The sequence below is a fragment of the Mercurialis annua genome, linkage group LG2, assembly GCF_937616625.2.
Source record: "Mercurialis annua linkage group LG2, ddMerAnnu1.2, whole genome shotgun sequence".
Classification (NCBI taxonomy): Eukaryota; Viridiplantae; Streptophyta; class Magnoliopsida; order Malpighiales; family Euphorbiaceae; genus Mercurialis; species Mercurialis annua.
This window is the reverse complement of record NC_065571.1, coordinates 36331810-36344676: the sequence shown is the minus strand read 5'-3', so window position 1 is coordinate 36344676 and position 12867 is coordinate 36331810. Positions and strand designations below refer to the sequence as shown.

The 12867-nt window shown below is 37.1% G+C and overlaps 1 protein-coding gene across 1 annotated transcript; it reads left to right on the top strand.

Moving 5' to 3' along the window:
* Positions 1–486: 486 nt before the first annotated feature.
* Positions 487–6375, top strand: LOC126668455 (uncharacterized). Its single transcript, XM_050361647.1, has 6 exons — positions 487–582; positions 4896–5097; positions 5175–5307; positions 5400–5690; positions 5788–5895; positions 6151–6375. The coding sequence occupies exons 2-6, from the start codon at positions 4898–4900 to the stop codon at positions 6373–6375; spliced, it is 957 nt and encodes a 318-aa protein (XP_050217604.1). The 5' UTR covers positions 487–582; positions 4896–4897.
* The last annotated feature ends 6492 nt before the right edge of the window (positions 6376–12867 follow it).

Sequence of the window (12867 nt, the reverse complement as noted above, 5' to 3'; positions counted from 1 at the left end):
AATTAATAATTAGTATATTATATATTATAATACTAATTAAGTTATAATTACGTAAAGATTAGTATATTAATTATGTTTATTTAATTAGTATTTTTTTTGTTTTAGTTAATATAATTAATTAGTTCATTATGTAATTTGGGTTTATATTATTTAATTAGTTGAATTTTCATATTATTAGTTTAGGTTAGTCTATGTTAAATTGTAATAGAATTAGTTCAATTTTAATATGATTACTAAATTACGGATAAATTATTTTATTTTATATTAATTACTTAATATAATAATTTTGGAAATGTTTGGTATGTTGGATATTTTCGTATATGTTTTATTTGCTTGCAGGCTTTCCCTGAAAAATGGGCGATGCTCATTTTTAGGGGAAATGCTGTCCGATTTTTGTTAGAAAATAATAATAATTAGATTAGAAAATAATAACAATTAGATTAGTAAACAATAATAATTAGATTACAATTTTATTGTAGACCTCTCTCTGCTGTGGATTCCTGATAGCCGGTGACAGTAGACGCCTGCTCCGATTTTTCTGACCGGGATCCAGCGTTGGCGTGCGGTTCTGCCCTACAACAAGTAGGTTTTATTTCTTTTTGTATTTTATTTACATAGTTAGATTAAAAACACTTCAATTTAATTAATTAAACACGATTTTATTCCCACCGAATAAAATCGTAATCCTAGCCGTAGATTTCCCGTCTCGTGACTTCAATCTATTGAATGTCACGGGATTGTACAGTTTGTACAGTTCGCAAAACTCGTGCTTCCGTAATCTGTCTGCCGAAAAAATATATGCGTAGTTACGGTAGAAAAATATTTTGTTGTTTTTCTAGCGTTTGTTCTCCGGGTGCATATTGGTATATACCGCGTAACGCTTGTTCTTCACAGAATATTTAATCAGCGTTACTCGGGATATAGTACATAGCGCACTTAAGGAGAACGACGCCGGAAGGCTTCCGAATATTTTTTTCCGTTCCTACACATATATGGTGGTCGGGTTACGGGGCGCCAGTTTTGCGAATGGGATAGGTCCATACCCTTTTAGCAGTCAATTACATTGACGTTGCTATCCTTGAGCCTGTAAACCACCTAATTATTTGTGCAACAGACATGAATCAGGACCGCAGTTGGATGTATATTAGACATAGTAATGGATTGCTAGCGGAAGGATTTTTTGATAAGGTTGAGGAGTTTGTCGAGTTTGCTTTACGACATCCTGAATGTAAGAGTGGGGCAAAAATAAAATGCCCGTGCTCTAGGAGAAAATACAGAAACACAAATTACCGAGATCCAGAAGATGTCAAGTTACATGTGTTGCAGTCTGGGTTTGTTGAAGATTACCAAGTGTGGGTTCATCACGGTGAGGGCCCTGTCTTGAATCCTCCTCCTTGGGCACTGCCATCGGGTAATTACGATCAGTTTGACTACGGAAATGACGAGGATGGTTTTGATGCAGTTCAGAGAATGGTGATCGATGCAGCTGGTCCTGAAATGTTTACTGATGAAGAGCCTCCTAATCAGGAAGCCCAGAGATTTTATGATATGATGCGTTCGGCGGAAGAAGAAATATGGCCCGGGAATAACAAACATTCCCCTTTGTCCGCAGCAACTAACATATTGGACATCAGGGTTCAGTTGCTTTAATTGACGACATTTGTAGTTTAATGCAAGAATTGCTGCCAGAGGAGAACAAGATGCCAGCAAATTTTGCTAAAATTAAAAAGCTGGTGAAAGGTTTGGGGTTGCCGGTGGAGGTTATTGAATGGTGTTTTTACAACTGCATGCTTTTCTGGGGGGAAGATGAGGCTTTAACGTGTTGTAAAGTGTGTGGCCACGAACGGTGGAAACCAGTTACCAAAAGCAATTCTTCCAGAAAACGAAAGGCCAACGTGCCATATAAGAAGATGTTTTATTTTCCAATTACTCCGAGGCTGCAGAGGTTGTATGCTTCGAAAGCCACAGCTGGGCATATGACATGGCACGCCGAACATGAAATGGAAGACGGGAAAATGTGTCATCCGTCTGATTCTCCAGTCTGGAAACGGTTTAGTGAGTTGCATACGGATTTTGCTGACGAACCTCGAAATGTTAGACTTGGCTTATGCACTGATGGGTTTCAACCGTTTGGCAGTTTCGGGTCACCTTATTCTTCATGGCTGGTAATTGTGACGCCTTATAATCTGCCTCCAGGCATGTGCATGAAGGATGAGTTCATGTTTTTAACGATACTTGTCCCGGGTCCGCGTAACCCGAAAAACACTATGGACATTTTCCTCCAGCCGTTGATAGCAGAGTTAAACCAATTGTGGGAATCTGGGATCCGGACGTTTGATATTCACAAGCGTCAGAACTTTCAGATGAAAGCGGCCCTTATGTAGACAATTAATGATTTCCCGGCCTATTCAATGCTATCTGGTTGGAGCACATCAGGTAGATTGGCATGTCCATATTGCATGGAAGATACGAATGCATTCACGCTTACTAAGAGTGGTAAACAATCGTGGTTTGACTGCCACAGAAAGTTTCTACCTCTGGGGCACCGTTTTCGTCGAAATGTCACCGATTTTCGAAAAGGTAAACAAGAAAAAAACCATTTTCGTAGGGTAAAAACCGGAGATGAACTGTTGGCAGAGGTGGACCACCTAGGGTTTAGGAGGGCATATGAGCCCCATGCAGAAGTTATTAATGCCGATTTGTCGAATAAGTGTGGTTGGAACAGAAAAAGTATATTTTGGGATTTGCCGTATTGGAGAACAAATGTGATTCGGCATAATTTGGATGTCATGCATATCGAGAAAAATGTTTTTGACAACGTTTTCAATACCGTGCTGAATGTTCCTGGAAAGACAAAGGACCATGCAAAATCAAGGGCAGAGTTAAATGATTTTTGCGATCGTCCGGAACTAGCATAAGACCCAACTACTGGTAGATATCCGAAGGCACTGTATGCTCTGGACAAGGAGCAAAAAAAATTATTGCTAGAATGGATTGAGCAAATTAAATTCCCGGATGGCTACGTGTCAAAGTTGTCTCGGTGTGTTGATTCAACCAAACAGAAAATGATGGGCATGAAAAGCCACGACTGTCATGTGTTTATGCAGCGACTCCTACCAATTGCGCTGCGTGAGCTTCTCCCAAAAGAGATATGGGAGCCTATAGCAGAGTTGAGTATCTTCTCCAGGGAGTTAACTGCTACATCACTTAAGGGCGAGGATCTGAAACGTATGGAAGAAGAAATCCCGAAGATACTTTGCAAGTTGGAACGCATATTTCCTCCCAGCTTTTTTGATTCGATGGAACATCTTCCTGTACATCTGCCATACGAAGCTAGAATGGCTGGACCGGTTCACTATTGGTGGATGTATCCATTTGAAAGGTGATGTAAATAAATATCTTTTATATTCATCGGTTTTTGTTTGAAGTGTTTAATTGTATTAATCAATTCATGATTGAACAGATATTTGCGGAAATTGAAAAAAAAGGTATCCAACAAAAGTCGGGTGGAAGGCAGCATTAGTAGCGGATACCTAATGGAGGAAACAGCAAAATTTGCCTCTTTTTATTTCACGGATGGTGATCCGACGTTACCCTGTCGACTGCAAAGAAATGAGGTATTTGATACCGATATGGATGATGATGTCGACCGACTTTCAATTTTCAGAACAGTTGGGGAACCCATAGGTGCCTGCCGCAAAAGACATTTGGACGAGTATGAATATGTCGCCGCCCGGAGTTACGTCCTTTTGAATTGTGCGGAAATCGAACCTTACAGAGAGTAAGCATTGTTTCTACACATTTCAATATATTACTGAGTTACAAAATTTAATGCGCCAGCTCACAAATTCTCATGTATTCTTCTGAAAGTGTTTTCGAAGACGAATTACATGCAATCACGCGGATCGAAGTTGAAGGAAAGTTAGAAAGGGAATTTGTGTCCTGGTTTGAAGGACATGTAAGTATTGGCAATGTACGTCTTCTTTTATTTCTCGTTCGTTTTAATTGCCGACTCATGTAAATGTTTACTGTCCTCCAGGTGAAGGACCCAGCTACATGTATGAATCCCTATATTCTAAGTCTTGCGAAAGGCCCACTTAGATCAGTCAAAACATATAAGGGATATCCTGTAAACGGGTTCAAATTCAATACTCAAGATTATGGCGAGGATCGAGTTACTATGAATAGTGGAGTTTGTGTTAAAGGGTCTCTATTCGGTCCAGCCGTAAGCGACTTTTATGGAATGCTGACTGACATTATTGAGATAGAGTATCCAGCGCTGCCAATTAAAAGGACCGTCCTATTTAAATGCGATTGGTTCGATCCAACTCCAAATGTGGGTATGTCAGTGCATCGTCGATACAACATGGTAGACGTTAATCACAGAAGAAGGTACAACAAGTACGAACCTTTTATTCTAGCCGAACAGGCCGGTCAAGTCCATTACTTACCATACCCAAGTAAAAGACGAGATAAAAAGGACTGGTGGGCAGTATGCAGGATAAAGGCTAGATCTGAGCTTGACATGCCAGATGAGGTTATTCTGGCTTTCCAGGACGACGTCGTAGAACATGCTCTTAATGTGGAAACAGCTGATGATCCGACTAATTTGGTTGACCCGGACGAGGAAGCAGATGAGGAGGCGTTGGAAACGACGCCAACAGCAGAGACAGCCGATGATTTTCTACCATCCTCATCAGACGAAGCGGAGGACTACGAAGAGTTGTAGTGTAGGCTAATTAATGTAATAGAATCTGTATGACTAGTATTGTTACATGCATTAATAACTGATATTTATGTTTTTTATATGTATGTTTATCGACGAATTGATTAATTATTTATTAATATTTGTTATTTATGTATGAAATTGTATGTGCATATCTACTTCTTTGTAGATATGAGGGGTCAGGGTAGCCGCAGACATGTTCAGGACCGTCATCAGAGAGATCCGAGAGACACTCCCCCCACAGACGCTCCACCTGACGGGGACGATCTGCAGCTTCAGGCGGCGCCTGGGCCGCAGAGGGAGGCCCAGCAGCAGGTCGAGTACGAGATTGATGCCTCGGGGAGGTTAAAGGTCGCACCTGACGCTCTGAGGTATTATCACTGTTATCCATTTTTTAAAGTTTAGTTATAAAACACTATTTAACTAATTTTATGTTTTGAAATGATAGGGAGCGGCTACATGACAGCGGGAAGGTCTCTAGAGGCTTGCTGGACATCTTTCGTTCCTGCTGGTTCATAGAAGGTTCTTCCTGGAAGGGATTGAAGGCGGAGCAGAAGACGTTCTACTGGGAGGAGTTCAAGGTAATATTTACATTAACATTTTATTCAATTTTAAGTTTCATATTATTTAAATTTACTAATTAATCATCTATTTATTTGTTAAATACGTGCAGAAGAAGTTTTGGTGGGACTCCATCTATCCCGAGCAGGCGATTAGAGATGTCTTTATGAGACATGCTGCTGATCATTACAAGGACACAATTCACGCGATGAAGAGTGTTAGGGATAACAGTGTCACAGATGATATTTGGGCGGCATGGAATGCGATTTGGGATACGGCTGCGGCGAAGAGGAAGTCCGCCATCGCTCGGGCTAACAGGATGAGTGAGCCGTCAGGGCCCGGGACTGGACTGGTGCGCCACACGGCAGGATCGCGCTCAGCTGTGAAGCATATGACCGTTTTGGTAAGTTTTCTAAATTTGTATTCTTCGGACTTAAATGATTATAGTGTTTAAATGTTCATTATTTATATCGAATTAAATTTATGATTTTTTGTCTCAGAGTCAGGAGCTCGGTCGTCCTGCGACATGTGCTGAGTTGCATGTTCGTATGCACTCGACAAAGGACGATCGTAACAAGTTTGTCGACAAGAGGTCGCAGGATAAGCATGTAAGTCTGAAGTAACTTGAAATTGAATCGTTATTACTTGATTGTAGTTAATTAAAACATGTGAAATATAAATTGTGAACTGTGAACTGTGAATTGTATATAGTCCATGTTTGTTTGCAGGAAGTCCCTGAAAATGGGTGATGCTCGTATTATAGAGGAGATGCTGCCGAATTTTAGTTAGGAATTTAAAGTTTAACTATTTCTGTTTTCGATTATCGAAATCGTACTAACTTGACTACTTGTTTATTTTTTCAGGAGCGTTTCCTTGCAGAGCGTGCAGCTGCGACCCAGTCCTCACCGGCTGAGGGCAGTTCGTCGACCCCGCAGTCCATCGACGAGAACGAACTGTTCTTGTCTCTCGAAGCGGTGAAGAAGCAGCGGGTTTACGGAGTTGGTTCAGCTGCAGCTTCGTACATCGCGTCATTCAAGGGCACCGGTGTGCGTCGCGGCTCCTGCTCGTCGTCCCAGCAGACTCACTAGACCGAGGATATCGAGGAGCGGATCCAGAGAGAGGTATCCGCTCGGGTGCAAGGGATGCGGGAAGAGATTCAGAGGGATGTGGAGTCTTCCGTCGACGAGCGGATTGCTGAGAGGGTCCGCTCGGAGCTGGCAAAGATGATGAGCACTCTACCAGAAGCCATTCGCCCCCCGCAGGCCCCCTCAGGTCCAGATGACGAGAATATTACTAGACTTTAGTTTTTTGTATTCCTATACAATATTATGCTTATAAACATCGACAAATTTGTTAACGCTTATTCCGTATTTATATATAGATACTTTTGATTCATCTTATTTAGTCTGTTTGTATATGTATATTATTTTTGTAATTCTGAACAGGTATAATAGACAAAAAATATCCCATAACGGGCAGGAAAACGGCAATTTTTTTGTCGGAAATGAAGCCGTATTACCGACGGATTTCTTCTTTACCGACAGATTATTCCGTCGGTAATTTAATACCATTTTCCAACAACAACTACCGATGGATTATTCGTCGGTAAAGAAAACAAGGGGCGACGGAAGTTACCGACGGATTTTCCGTCGGTAAATATTCCCGACGGAATATCCGTCGGTATATCGTCGGATCATCGTCGGCAACGTCCCTCTTTCACCGACGGTTTTGCCGACGACAATCCGTCGCAATATTTGCCGACGGAATTATCGGTCGGTAAAACGTCGGATCTTCGTCGGTGTGTTAGTCACAACTCACCGACGGATTTATATTTTTACCGACCACTTTTTTTCCGTCGGTGTCATTTCCCGACGGATATTTTTTGTCGCCAATGAATGCCGACAAAAAGCGTGCTGACGGATACCATCCGTCGGCAGTCCGTCGGTAACTAAGTTTACCGACGGATTTCCATGTGTTAGTGACGGAAATTTCCGTCGCTAACACCGGACATCTTGTAGTTAACATTTCACCTTTGCAGCGAATTAAGCCAAACGTTTGCAAACGTTTCGAAACAAATCCAAACATTTCACCTTTTTAGCGATTTAAGCCAAACGTTTAAAACACTACGAAATCAATCCAGACGTTTAAAACATTACAAAACAAATATAAACATTTCACATTTTTTGCTAAGCCAAATGTTTACAAATGTTACGAAACAAACCCTAATGTTTCACCTTTTTTTGCGATTTAAGCCAAACGTTTAAAACAATACTAAACCAATCCAAATGTTTGAAATATTACGAAACAAATGCAAACGTTTCACCTTTTTAGCAAATTAAGCCAAACGTTTACAAACGTTACGAAACAAATCCAAACTTTTCCACTTTTTAGCGATTTAAGTCAAACGTTTACAAACGTTATGAAACAAATCCAACTGTTTCACCTTTTTGGCGATTGATGCCAAACGTTTACAAACTTTACGAAACAAAACCAAACATTTCACCTTTTTAGCGATTTAAGCAAAACGTTTACAAATGTTACGAAATAAATCCAAACATTACACAGTTTTGGCGCTTTCAGGAAAACGTTTACAAACGTTTACAGGACAAATCCAATTTTTTCACCTTTTTAGCGATTTAAGCCAAACGTTTAAAAGCTTATGAAACTAATCAAAACATTTAAAATGTTATCAAATAAATCCGAACGTTTCATCTTTTTAGCGTTTTAAGCCAATCGTTTACAAACGTTACAAAATCAATCGAAACATTTTAAACGTTACAAACAAATCCAACATCCAAATGTTTCACCTTTTTAGCCATATAAGCCAAACGTTTACAAACGTTACAAGACTAATCCAAACGTTTCACCTTTTTAGCGATTTAAGCCAAACGGTTAAAACGTTACGAAGGCAATCCAAACGTTTCAGCTTTTTAGCGATTTAAGCCAAACGTTTACAAACGCTACGAAACAAATCCAAACATTTCACCTTTTTAGAGATATTAGTCAAAAGTTTAAAACGTTACAAAACCAATCCAAACGTTTAAAACTTTACAAAACAAATCCAAAGGTTTCACCTTTTTTGCCATATAAGCCACACGTTTACAAACGTTACGAAACAAATCCAAACGTTTTGCCTTTTTAGTAATTTAAGCCAACGTTTACAAACATTACGAAACAATACCAAATGTTTCACATTTTTAGCGATTTAAGCCAAACGTTTACAAACGTTACGAAACGAATCCAAACGTTTCACATTTTTATCAAATTAAGCCAAAAGTATACAAACGATACGAAACAAAACCAAACGATTCACCTTTTTAGCGATTTAAGCCAAACGTTTACAAACGTTACGAAACAAATCCAAACGTTTCACATTATTAGCGATTTGAGCCAAACGTTTACAAACATTACGAAACAAATACAAACTTTCCACCTTTTCATCGATTTAAGCCAAACGTTTAAAACTTTACGAAACAAATCCAAACGTTTAAAACTTTACGAAACCAATCCAAACGTTTAAATCGTTACCAAACCAATCCAAAAATTTCACCGTTTTAACGATTAAGCCAAACGTTTACAAACGTTACCAAACAAATCCTAACGTTTCACATTTTTTGCAAATTAAGCCAAACGTTTACAAACGTCACGAAACACATCCAAACGTTTCACCTTTTTAGCGATATAAGCCAAACATTTTATACATTACGAAACCAATCCAAACGTTTAAAACGTAACGAAACAAATCCAAACATTTCACCTTTTTAGCGATTTAAGCCAAACGTTTGCAAACATTACAAAGCCAATCCAAACGTTTAAATTTTACGAAAAAAATCCAAACATTTCACCTTTTTAGCAATTTAAGCCAAACATTTACAAACGTTATGAAACAAATCCAAATGTTTCACCTTTTTAGAGATTGAAGCCAAACGTTTACAAACGTTACAGAAAAAGCCAAACGTTTCATCTTTTTAGCGATTTAAGCGAAACATTTACAAACGTTAAGAAATAAATACAAACGTGTCAAATCTTTAGCGATTTAAGTCAAGCGTTTACAAACATTACGAAACAAATACGAACGGTTCACCATTTTAGCGATTTAAGCGAATCATTTAAAACGTTACGAAACCAATCCAAACGTTTAAAGCATTACCAAACCAATCCAAACATTTCACCTTTTTAGCGATTTCAGCCAAACATTCACACACGTAACAAAACCAATCCAAACATTTAAAACGTTATGAAACAAATCCAAACGTCCAAATGTTTCACCTTTTTAGCGAATTAAGCCAAACGTTTACACACGTTACGAAACAAATCCAAACGTTTCACCTTTTTAATGATTTAAGCCAAACGTTTAAAACGTTTCGAAACCAGTCCAAACGTTTCACGTTTTTAGCGGTTTAAAACGTTTATAAACGTTACGAAAAAAAACAAACATTTCACCTTTTTAGAGATTTAAGCCAAATGTTTACAAACGTTACGAAACAAATCCAAACGTTTCATCTTTTTAGCAATTTATGACAAACGTTTACAAACATTACGAAAGAAATCCACATGTTTCACCTTTTTAGCGATTTAAGCTAAACATTTAAAGCGTTAGGAAACCAATCCAAACGATTGAAACGTTACAAAAAAAATTCAAATCTTTCACCTTTTTAGAGATTTAAGCCAAATGTTTACAATTGTTACGAAACAAATCCAAACGTTTCACCTTTTTAGCGATTTAATCCAAACGTTTAAAACGCTATGAAACCAATCCAGACGTTTAAAATGTTACGAAACAAACGCAAACGTTTAACATTTTTAGCGATAAGCAATACGTTTACAAATGTTACGAAACAAATCCAAACATTTCACCTTTTTAGCGATTTAAGCCAAACGTTTAAAATATTACGAAACCAATCCAAATGTTTAAAACGTTATGAAACAAATCCAAACGTTTCACCTTTTTAGCAATTTAAGCCAAAAGTTTACAAACGTTACAGAACCAATCCAAAAGTTTAAAACGTTACGAAACAAATCCAAACATTTCACATTTTTAACGATTTAAGCCAAACATTTACAAACGTTATCAAATAAATCCAAATGTTTCACATTTTTACCGATTGAAGCCAAACGTTTACAAACAATACGAAACAAAACCGAACGTTTCACCTTTTTAGCGATTTAAGCCAAACGTTTACAAACATTATGAAATAAATCCAAACGTTTCACATTTTTAGCGATTGAAGGCAAACGTTTTCAAACGTTACGGAACAAATCCAAACGTTTCACCTTTTTAGCGACTAAGCCAAACGTTTAAAAGTTTACAGAACCAATCCAAACGTTAAAAACGTTACCAAACAAATCCAAATGTTTCACCTTTAATAGCGATTTAAATCAAACGTTGACAAATAGTGCAAAACCAATTCAAATGTTTAAAACGTTACGAAACAAATAAAAACGTCCAAATGTTTCACCTTTTTAGCGATTTAAGCCAAACTTTTACAAACATTACAAAATAAATCCAAACGTTTCACCTTTTTTGTGATTTAAGCTAAACGTTTAAAACGTTACGAAACCAATCCAAACGCTTCAATTTTTAGCGATTTTAGGCAAACGTTTACAAACGTTACGAAACAAATCAAAACGTTTCACCTTTTTAGCGATTTAAGCCAAACACTTAAAAGGTTTCCAAACCAATCCAAATGTATAAAACGTTACCAACAAATCGAAACGTTTCACCTTTTCAGCAATTTAAGTCGAACCCTTACAAATATTACAAAAACCAATCCAAAAATTTGAAACGTTACGAAAGAAATCCAAACGTCTAAATGTTTCACTTTTTAGCGGTTTAATACAAAAGTTTAAAACATTTAAAAAAAAATCCAAACGTCCAAATGTTTCACATTATTAGCGATGTTAGGCAAACGTTTACAAACGTTACAAAACAGATCCAAACGTTTCACCTCTTTAGCGATTTAAGCCAAAAGTTTAAAACATTACAAAACCAATCCAAACAATTAAAACGTTACGAAACAAATCCAAACATTTCACCTTTGTAGCCATTTAAGCCAAACGTTTACAAAGATTACGAAACTACTCCAAATGTGTTGCCTTTTTAGCAATTTAATCCAAACGTTTACAAACGTTATGAAACAAATCTAAACTTTTCCCATTTTTAGCGATTTAAGCCAAACGTTTAAAAACTTTACGAAACCAATCCTTAAGTTTCACATTTTTATCAATTTAAGCCAAATGTTTACAAACATCATGAAACAAAGCCAAACATTTCCCCTTTTTAGCGATTTCAGCCAAACTCTTACAAACGTTACGAAACAAATCCAAATGTTTCACCTTTTTAACGATTTTAGCCAAACGTTTCAAGCGTTACGAAACCAATCCAAATGTTACATCTTTTTAGCGATTTAACTCAAAAGTATAAAATGTTACAAAACCAATCCAAACGTTTAAAACGTTACGAAACAAATTCAAACATTTCACCTTTTTAGCCATTTAAGCCATACGTTTACAAACTTTACGAAACAAATCCAAATCGCGTTTTTAGCAATTTAAGCCAAACATTTATAAACATTACGGAAAAAAACCAAACGTTTCCCCTTTTTAGCAATTTAAGCCAAGCGTTTACAAACGTTACGAAATAAATCCAAATGTTTCCCCTTTTTAGTAAATTATGCAAAACGTTTACAAACGTTACTAAACAAATCCATAATATTTACCTTTTTAGCGACTTAAGCCAAACATGAAAAACGTTACGAAACCAATCCAAACGATTAAAACGTTACAAAACAAATCCGAACCTTTCACCTTTTTAGCGATTTAAGCCAAATGTATACAAATGTTACGAAACAAATCCAAACGTTTCACCTTTTTTAGCGATTTAAGCCAAACATTTACAAAGGTTACGAAACAAAACCAAACGTTCCAGCTTTTTAGCGATATAAGACAAACGTTTAAAACGTTACGAAACCATACCAGCGTTTAAAACGTTACGAAACAAATACAAACGTTTCCCATTTTTAGCGATAAGCCAAACGTTTACAAATGTTACGAAACAAATTCAAACGTTTCCCCTTTTTATTTAAACCAAACGTTTAAGACATTACGAAACCAATCCAAATGTTTATAACGTTACGAAACAAATCCAAACGTTTCACCTTTTTAGCAATTTAAGAAAAACGTTTACAAACGTTACAAAACCACTTAAAAAGTTTAAAACATTACGAAAAAAATCCAAACATTTCACCTTTTTAACGATTTAAGCAAAACATTTACAAACGTTATGAAACAATTCAAATGTTTCACCTTTTTAGCGATTGAAGCCAAACGTTTACAAACGTTACGAAAAAAAAAATCAAACGTTTTGCCTTTTTAGCCATTTAAGCCAGACGTTTTCAAACATTATGAAATAAATATAAACGTTTCACATTTTTAGCGATTTAAGGCAAACATTTACAAACGTTACAACCAATCCAAACGTTTAAAATATTACGAAACAAATCCAAACATTTCGCCTTTTTAGAGATTTAAGCCAAACGTTTATAAACATTAGAAAACAAATCCAAACGTTTATAACGTTA

Excerpts from the sequence above, each read along its gene's own strand:
- LOC126668455 (XM_050361647.1), top strand. The coding sequence starts at position 4,898 with ATGAGGGGTCAGGGTAGCCGCAGACATGTTCAGGACCGTCATCAGAGA. Across the intron at positions 5,098-5,174 it reads GTCGCACCTGACGCTCTGAG|GGAGCGGCTACATGACAGCG; the intron begins GTATTATCACTG and ends TTGAAATGATAG. Across the intron at positions 5,308-5,399 it reads TCTACTGGGAGGAGTTCAAG|AAGAAGTTTTGGTGGGACTC; the intron begins GTAATATTTACA and ends AAATACGTGCAG.